The sequence below is a fragment of the Galleria mellonella genome, unplaced genomic scaffold, assembly GCF_026898425.1.
Source record: "Galleria mellonella isolate WM207_F2 unplaced genomic scaffold, CSIRO_AGI_GalMel_v1 utg64, whole genome shotgun sequence".
Taxonomy (NCBI): Eukaryota; Metazoa; Arthropoda; class Insecta; order Lepidoptera; family Pyralidae; genus Galleria; species Galleria mellonella.
The window spans coordinates 7,404,542-7,414,707 of NW_026442133.1; the positions used below are offsets into that span (position 1 = coordinate 7,404,542).

The window sequence follows — 10,166 nt, forward strand, 5'->3', positions numbered from 1 at the left end:
GTAGCAGTTTTTGTCCTAAACATTTATTAGTTAGTTAAACAAGGTTTAATTTAGTATAATACAAGTTAATTTCTATCGCTTAATTAAAAACTTATGGGTCTCAATATAAAAAATGGTTCAACTCTCCTCGGTCTCCCCTACATAAACGTACAGGAATAAATATATCTTATATGGATCTATTCATATGTTTTCTTCCAGTCAATCTTGTATAAATTCAATCTAATGAAGCATAGATACATATGATTTATTATATGTAAAATACATCTCTGTCATTTAGTTCATCAGTTGAGTTTTATCTCATTTGATTATAAGAACGTCACTACTAACAATTTCAAGACTTTATTTTCTATTAAAATATTAACTAATAAAAATACCTCCTTGATAGGATTCTATAGCAATTATTGATTTGGACCTCTGGGCACTTCACTCACTTGCGTTATCGATATACACTGGCGCGGTACCAATGAATGGTCATAGGTGAGGATGAAATCAGGTCAATTAGTCCATCGTGACGAATTCAACAAGAATTAATCAGAATTGTTTCCAGAAATATGCTCTTTTCTTGAAGGTTATGTTACTGCTGCTGGAAGTTGATTCTAAAGAATAGTTGTGCGCGGAAGAAAATGCCTTGAAAAACACACAGTGGAGGTGAAATATTCATCCAGATGATTAGAATGAAACTTTAGTTTGTGGCGAGTTGTACGGTGGTGAAAATCAGTGGCAGGTATCAATCCGAACAATTCCTCAGAGCATTCCCCATGACAAATTTGGTACAAAATACACGGAAGATGCAACATTTATACGCAATTTCAAAGAGTCGAATCAGACAATAAGGCGCTGATCGTCAATAATTCAAGCCACCCAACTTAAAATGCGGTCTAACAAGAGAAGCTAGCCCTATGGCGTTCCTGCTCAAAGATGAGAACAGTGTTCCATATGTTCCGACTTGAGCTTTATACAATTTCAAGCGGTCTTCCGGCGTGAAATACCGCCTTACTCTAATGAACACTCCTAACTTTTTGAAAGCCACTTAACCTTTTCGTGCAGATGACCGCAAAACTGGACGTCGCTAGATATATCAACTCCAAGGACCCTACCCTCGACTTATTATTAAGGGAAGTGCCCTGAAAGTGAGGAGATACGACAAACAGCGTCTTTTTTGCGGTGAACGCACAGACTTGTGTCTTCTTAGAGTTGAATTAAACAAGATTCACCCTAGATCGAAACTTGATCGAGTGCAGTTTCGATTTTAGGCACAAATCTGTTCCGGCACTAATCGGTATATGTCCGCGAGATGTTTGCATGACCGATATATAATGCAGCTCCTGTACTGTCGTCCACATAGCAATGAATATTACTGATCTGTAACATTTTATTTATTTTTATTTATTTATTCATTAAATTCTTCTGCATATCATTGATACGCAGAAGAATTTAGGGATTGAGAAAAAGAAACAGGGTCAGAGATAGTACATAGCCTTACGGGATACCAGCATTCACAGGTTTTAAATCAGAGCATGCTCTGTCGACTACGACCTCAACGCTACGTTACTTGAGAAAATTGGCGACCCAACAGCACAATCTTGCAGACAACCCAAACGAAAGTAGTTTGCAAATCAGTGCTTTATGTCACACCCGATGAAAGACTTTCGCAATATCCAAACTAACAGCTAAGGCCCTTATTCTCGATTGCCACTACCCATCGGCGTGTTAAATAAACTAAAAGATCACCGGCCGAGCGTCCCTGTCGAATGCCGTACTGATCACAGATCAGCTGGTGATCTTCTAGATACCGGAGCAGTTGACGGTTAATGATAGATTCGATGACTTTCGAGAATAAGGAAATGATAGCTATGGACCTATAGTTATCTAGATCTGATGGATCTCCCTTTTTAGGAATCGGATATAACAGAGCAGTCTCCCAAAACTTTGGAAATATACCTGATGAGTAAAAGAGCCGAAAAAGACGTGTAAGAACCGGAGCAAGCTAATATTGCAAAAGCTCACATTAAGCGAAGGAGATGCCGTAGAAATCTTGCCCTATTTGCCCTTGATTTTATTGAGCGAAATTTTGCGTAGATCTAGCACAGTAACCCTGAAAATATAGGGTCTCTAAACATACAGGGATTAAAGGTAATGAAATGGCCAATGAGTTAGCGAGAAGATCAGAATAAAAAATTATAGGTCCTGAACCATATGTCGCAATTGCATCATGTGTCATAAACTATACATTTGAGAAGTTTGCGAAAATAAAACAACAAAAAAAATGAAGAAAATTAAAGGATCTCAGGTATTCTAAAAAAATTCTTATACAGCAAAGCTGAGGAGGATCCCTCCCGGGAATCCGATCCTTATTTTATTAGCCCTATTATATTATTCTATTAATATCATAAATGCGCAAGTTTGTAAAGATGTGTGGCGTATATATATTGTATATGTAACAAACCTTTATAAATATCTAAACCTTTTGAATTTCTGTAGAAAAATAAATTATGAATAACAGCGCATGCGAGGTTGCGCGCGCAGTATAAATTGAAAATTGTCATTCTTTTTAAAAATATATAGATGTTTAAACATTGGATTAAATATTTTTCTTACTCATTTCCCATAGATGAATGGTTACTCTTTCACACAAAATCTACACGACGGATTTGAATAAAATCAAACACAGGCAGATTATGTCTTAACTTAGTACGAAGGATATTGTATGTACTGATTCACGCGGGAGAATTCACGGGATACAGCTAAACAAAAATAAAAATATTTAGTGACGACTATCCCTGCAGCGCAGTTGAGAAAATAAATTTGATTGTATATTATCTCTTAACACCCTAACGACTTAACCAATCACTATAAAATTTGATATACAAGTACTATACGGAATAGAAAAAGACAGGCTCTTATATATTCTGATCACGCGAAGGCGCGAGTAAAACTAGTGTTTTATATTTTCATGTATTATATAATTATCAATTCATTTTATTTTATCAATTACTCAAGTTATGTGTCGTATGGGTGAAGAGACTCGCTGAAAATCGTAGTGAGTGGCAAGAGCTCCACCAACAACAACACAATTCTTAAATAGGATTGAATAAATGTGTCAGTCAAACTCGGGCACTTCACAGCCGCTCATGAATAAGGATCACAAATTAATCCTGAAACTAGTCGAGAACATGTAAGATAAACCGGTAGTATTACATTAAAATACAAATTATATATGTAAGTATATAATAATGACTTAAATGAACGTACCCATTGTCTCTGGTGAAAATTGGGAAATAACATACAACGGCCCAAGTGAGAAAGTAAACGCGGAAAAGAGAGTTCGACTTACATTACATTAATTGGGAAATAATTAAACGATTATCACACCTGCGCGAGTGCTGTGAGTTGTACAAAGATTACATTACAATCACATTATAACATTCATATTTACTTAATAAGTTTGTATAGAAATGCGAAGATATCCGAAACCATCCGCAGATGTGCAGTTAAGTTTCAGTACAAGGTAGATTCTTAGTTTTACGTATAGTTAACAACTTCGATTTCATCTTGTATACTGCACCATATCCACCATATAGGTCATCAAATATACCCCCGATACATCGAATGATTATCGATTTTTAAAATAAGATAATTAAAGATTGTGTCCCACAAAAAAAAAATAGAATTCAATTGTGGCACAACCAGTTATTTTAATTTAAAAACTAAACAACTGAATCAATTTTGATAAAATTTTTATAGAACCAATCTAAAATCCTTTTAGATAAAAGAATTTTTCATATTCAGTTGTAAACCACAGCTGACGAAGTTATGAAGTCAAAAATAAAAGAAAATAAAACTGAATTGAGAACCTCCACCTTTTTGAAGTTCGTTTCAAATGATTTTTATACATAACTTCCTCTTTGAATATAGAAAATTATTTAGATGACAGATAGGTGGCGTTGGTATTCGGTTATCTCCAAGTTTTCTCTGCTTACACCTGTGACGCCGATGTGATTATACAAATACGTTAGATTAAAGGAAGCAAATTACAATAGCTTATAGTACGCTATTAATAATAAAATACTTATTTGCCACCTTAGTGCTATAAAAAAAAAAGATAGTAACTAATGGCAACAGTTTTATTTATTTCACTATTAAATAAATATTAGATATTACAATGTAATTACTTATATTTAAAATTTTATCTAGTTAAAGTTTTCCTATCCTACTCTTCTTGTGTTGTATTTTGATTTTCTTTATAATCTCGCAATCTTTCTTCAAAGTATTGTTTTCGATGCACTAAAGCCAAACGAGGTTGCCTTAAACCAAAATTTTCATTACCTAATTTGCTATATTTCTTTTCTCCCTCTTTTCCCATAAGCTCCCTTAAAGCCTGATTTCTTTGTAATAATTTATCATAGAATATTACTCCGTTTTCTATAAACTCTGGTCCTAAATCACACAATTTTTTATCTACTTCAGTTTCATAATATACCTCTGTTACATCTTTCATAAGAAAATAAGATCCTAATCCAAAAACACCTAGGATGCTGTATAATGTAGCTCTAATAATTGTAGGAGCGGCATAAAGGTTATATCTACGATTAATAAACTGAGACATATTATACATAAAGAACACACATGTAAACGGATAAGCAGACTCATAAAACACTTTTTTATTCTGAGTCATCAATATTTCCCTACATATTGCAAACTCCTTAACTTTGTCTGATAATATAAGTGCATCTGCTAATTTTTTACCAGCTGGAGAAGACCAGTCTACTTTCTTTAGATTTACCTGTAACAACATGTTTCTTATTATAAATAGATACTTGAGAATGTTCATCTGATGAGGCTCTGAGCAGTCTAATAGCTTGGATTAAGACAAGGTTAAACATAGTGAAAGACCATGAGAAAAGAGGAAAGACCCTTACTGCTTTACTATTCTATCTGCACTGATTTATCATCTCTATCATCTTTGCTGCATGCTTTGGCTACTTGTCGATCACAAATAGCTTTTTGAACTCAATAAATTATCAACCTTTCTTAGTGAGTACATTAGCCACTGCATGATAACAGTATACAATGACAATGAATACCAAAAATCTCTCATATTGCTTGGTTGGCTACTTAATTTAAATGGTTTATGATTTTTAAGCAACAGCTACTTTTTTTAATATAAATATACAATAAACTGACATATCATAGAAAAGGAACATCAGAGGGAGACCTTGCACAAAAGTCATCAGCATGAATACCTCTGTGCTCATGCAGATGCACTTTTGTCCTACCTATTTCTGCCATAAACCAGCTACGCTTACATAGCTGTGTTTTGGTTAAAAGGTGGGATACAGCAACGATTGTAATATCATTGCCATATCCCACCGACTATGGGAGCATAATATCATGGTCTTCAGGAATGGCAATGCATGAAGGGTACTACAGGCATCACGGTGCATTCTATGATGTTCACATCTATAGGTGACAGTTATTACTTTCATTCATGTAGGCCAGCAGTTTGTTGCCGTTCTAAACATCATAAAAAAAGATTACCACATTAATACTACAAACATGGATTTCGTTGGCACAGAGGTTTCCAAAAATTTACTATTAAGGATAAATAAAAATTACTCTATTTTATCTTTTCTGGAAATGGTTAGATGTTCCTTTTATTATTTCTAGTGTTTTGAAAATACATTTCTATTACCATTTCTGTTATTGTGCACATATTTTGACTTGAATTTAGGATGCCTTTACCTGTAAGTGTGTAGGGTGCTGCAAATTAGAATAGTTTGGGAATCTTTGGACTAATGAAAAAAAAAATACTAAAAAGCCTCACACCAAAACATATTTACTTGCCTGAATATCATGATTTTCTAAATCATTTAGAGATTTATATGAAAAATTTACAGGTATTCCTACAGCACCACCAAATTTTGAGCTTGTACTACCTGCAATAAAATAATGTAATATGAAAGAAAATTGTAATTTCTTCTAACATGAAAAAAATTAAAGAAAAAAAAACATTCAGACCGGTAAGATCAAATATAGATTATAAAAAATCATCAAAATCTCTTTAGAACTAATTATATTTATTATTACTGTTACAATTAAATTCTCATCCTTATATTGTAATTTTTGAAAGGCAAAGCGAATTTAGTGAAATTTTTCATGCTGTATTCAACACAAAGCCATTAGTTACAGCTGGTATTACAGTATTACTTTAAGCTTCTCTTTTCTTGACAAAACATAAATAATAAACAAGTTAGATAATCTTTTATCTAACTTCAGATAGTGAAAGATAAATACATCTATCCTGATGTTACATTGTAATATTTTTCAATTAAATCTTCATCATCATATCAGCCTTAAACCATCCACTGCTGAACATAAGCCTCCCCCTTGGGGGGTTTTGCCAGTAGTTGCCACGCTTGGCAGGTGGGTTGGCTTTAAGAGGGTTTTAAGAGGAATGCTGCTGCCCATCCCTCATCTTCCTGATTCATTTCTTACAACACCTACGGGAAAGAAAGGGATGACCTATTTTATGCCGGGACCTACAGCAATTTAAATCTTACCAGCATGAAATAGATCATATCCAAAAACACTAAAAGGTGAGACGAATTTTCTGTGCACCTCTGGAACTTTCAATATATCAAGGCATTTTTGATACTGTTCATTTAAATCCTTTGGTAAATCTACAGGCTTCCCATTACTGAAACAATATATCACGTAATTGAAATTTATTTTATTTACATTTAAAATTATAATTGCATAACTCCATAAATTCAATATTTTTTCAGTTACAGACATTTCACTACTAATTGCTGAGATTGTATATGAAATCTCTCATCTCAGAAATTTCCAAAGACGTATTATAAAAAATAATCTGACCTGCATGCATTCATCTAATGAATAATTAGTATAAATTGGAATAATTCAGTAACCTGTAATTGTGAACAAATTCTTTATATTTATCCAAAAGTAGGGTATGCGGTGTAAATTTTGCAGCAGTCAATGCTAAGCCAGTTCCAGTGATGAATGCGAAAGAAAATTTTCGACCTGCATCAGTCAAAAACCATGACATTGGACGTTTTGTAACCATCTCGCATTTAATAAATTTTATATAATTAATAATTTATAAAATGATAAAATATAGAAAGGTTATAAGATTTTTAATGATTTAACGGACGTCAAAATGAGTCAGTCAAATGTCAATTAGCTGAGTAAATGTTGACATATTTTTGACACATTTATACTGTATGACTGTATTTATAAAATCAAAACTGTGTTCAAAATTTGGTTATTTACATAGAAGGAATGATAAAATGTTATACAGCCGTATAACTCTACCAAATTCAGACACAACCTACTTGCATACTTTCTACATAAACTATGTCGAATATTGATGAAATTAAAATAAAGGGAGAAATCTATATAGTATATTATATTTTATTTAACTTTAGATTGAGAGTAACAGTAAAAGGTAACCTAGCAACGCGTGAGCTCCATAGACTAACATAACACATAAAACCTACTTCAACACCCCCACTGGAGTCCCATGCGTTGCACACAATAACTGTGTTTAATAGCACCAAGGGATTTAGTCAGAACATCAGCAGGCATAGAGCCTGTATCGCAATATTCAACTTTAATGTCCTTACCTTCGGCTAACTCTCTAACATAATGAAACTTAATATTTATGTGTTTAGACCGTTTACCAATTACTGGGGAATATGTCAATGATCTGGCACTTTGACTGTCACTAAAAATAGTTATACATCCTACATGACCAGTTAACTCTCCATATAGACCTTTAATAAACATAACGTCTTTAGCTGCTTCACAGATCGCAATGTATTCAGCCTCTGCAGTACTTAGTGCTACACACCGTTGTTTACAAGCCTGCCATAAAATTGTCCCACCTGCATAAATTAACGTGTAGCCAGTAAACGAATGTCCATCAGCATTAGCACCCCAGTCAGCATCTGCATAGGCAACTAACTCGCTTTTGCTTTTCTTGAAAGTGAGCCTCGCATCTATGGTACCCTTAAGATACTTTAATAGTCTCTTTACGGCAGACATGTGTGATGATCCAGCACAAGAACAAAATTTACTTAAGTAGCTCACCGCAAAACTAATATCTGGTCTTGTAGCACATGACAGATACATTAAAGAACCTATAATTTCTTGATAGTTGGGAATCTCGTTGGTTTCCCCTTTTTCCAACTTACAGACACAGGGTCAGCACCGTCAGACATATAAAAGTTATAGACCATATCTGGATCTCTAATCAAACGTCTATCTCTTAATGGATACCTTCTTTCTTGAGTCACTAGCTCCTGTATACCATTTCGATCATTTATACCTCTTTCAGCTGATTCTGTAGAGTCAACCATAATTTCACCTGGTTCAGTACAAATAGAATCATGAAATACTTCATCCACGTCTGTTGTGCTTGAAACATCTTGGCGTACAGGTTCTGTGTGTATTTGTTGTGTGACCTTCGTAATATCAATAGGCACATTTATATTCTCAAGATTTCGAAGTCTTTTACTTTCACATGGAACCGCCACTACATCTGATGTTATTGGACCAAATTTAAAAGGATTATTATTTTCTCGATCTATATAACTCTCTGTTATCTTTTCATTAAAAATCGCATCACGAGCAACTATAAATCGCTTTGGGTTAGCCAAGTTTACGAATTTATAACCCATATCACTGTATCCAATTATTGTCATCTCTACTGTCTTTGAATCCATCTTCTTTCTACTACCATCTTTTATAAGGACTTGTGCAGATGATCCAAATACTCTAAGATGAGAGAGATCTACTTTCTTACCTGTCCAAACTTCTTCAGGAACTTTATTTGAAAGAGCCATAGTAGGTGATCTGTTCTTTAAATATATAGCACAATTCAAAGCTTCACCCCAAAATCTCTGATCATGATTATTATCATGTAACATGCACCTAGCCTTTTCAACTATCGTCCTATTGGTTCGTTCCGCTACACCGTTCTGTTCTGGTGTGTGAGGTACAGTTCTCTCGTGTTTAATACCGCGACGTTCTAAATAATTTTGAAATTCTTTATTCGTATATTCTGTACCATTGTCGCTACGAAGTCGCTTTATTTTCTTACCAGTCTGATTCTCGACAAAAGCAACAAATGAACAAAATTTAGAAAATACTTCAGTCTTAGACGATAACAGATACCCGAATACCTTTCTACTAAAATCATCTACTAGAACTAGACAATATTTCGCTCCTCCCCAGGATGGATCAAGAGGACCGATTAAATCAGTATGTACTAATTCTAAAATATCACGTGCACGCTTATGTTTCCTTTTATTAAACTTCTTTCTCTGTCCCTTTCCTTGACAACAAGCTACACAAAAATGCTTTGATGGTTTTCCCTTTAGAGATAAGCCCGTTACCATCTTTTGTTGCATTTTCATTTGAGGATATGACAGGTGGCCTAACCTCCTATGCCACAATACTAAATTATTATCATTTATATCAGCTTCACCAAAACTAACAAAATTGCTAGCTGCAGCCGTAAATGATGTTGAAATATCACAATCCTTACGTGTCTTTATTTGCTCAGGTCCTAGAATATATAACCCCTTCTTTAAACTCGCTTGAATCAAAGGAACTCCTGATATGGAAACACTATTATTATCATAAAACGTGCAATAATTTTTGTCAAATACTACCGTATAATTATTCTCTGTCATTTTACTTACCGACAATATATTAGTAACGAGGTAGTAATATGGAGTATATTGGGTACGCATAAAACGTTTTCAAAATCTACCTTAGTGTTACGATTTTCATGATTCAATTTTACCTTGATCTTTCCTTGACTTTCGGAAATTATTTTATGATCATCAGCAGTTGTTATAACCTTCGAAATATGTTTCGGTTGGTCAAGGAGAGATTTAATTGAGGTCATGTGAGATGTAGCACCAGAATCGACAACCCACATATTACTAGATTTGTTAGCTGAAAATAAGGATATCTCATTATTACCCATAACAATATCAGTAACTAAACCTACTTTGTTACTATCTACGTTACATTTGTTGATAAATTTTTTACATTGCCATTTAAAATGACCTTTTTTCTTACAAAAATGACAGTTAATTTGTTTTTTAAGAGGTTGATTACTACTATAATTATTA

General features: G+C 33.8%; 1 protein-coding gene and 1 pseudogene across 1 annotated transcript; both read right to left on the minus strand.

The window, feature by feature from the left end:
* Nucleotides 1–1,479: 1,479 nt before the first annotated feature.
* LOC128201895 (uncharacterized) lies at nucleotides 1,480–2,221 on the minus strand (annotated as a pseudogene).
* A 1,889-nt stretch (nucleotides 2,222–4,110) lies between these two features.
* On the minus strand, nucleotides 4,111–7,201 carry LOC113512465 (transmembrane protein 177). Its single transcript, XM_026896363.3, has 4 exons — nucleotides 6,930–7,201; nucleotides 6,561–6,697; nucleotides 5,845–5,936; nucleotides 4,111–4,783 (listed from the first exon to the last, which is right to left on the minus strand). Exons 1-4 carry the CDS (start codon nucleotides 7,085–7,087, stop codon nucleotides 4,211–4,213), a joined length of 960 nt encoding a protein of 319 aa, XP_026752164.1. The 5' UTR covers nucleotides 7,088–7,201; the 3' UTR covers nucleotides 4,111–4,210.
* Nucleotides 7,202–10,166: the final 2,965 nt, after the last annotated feature.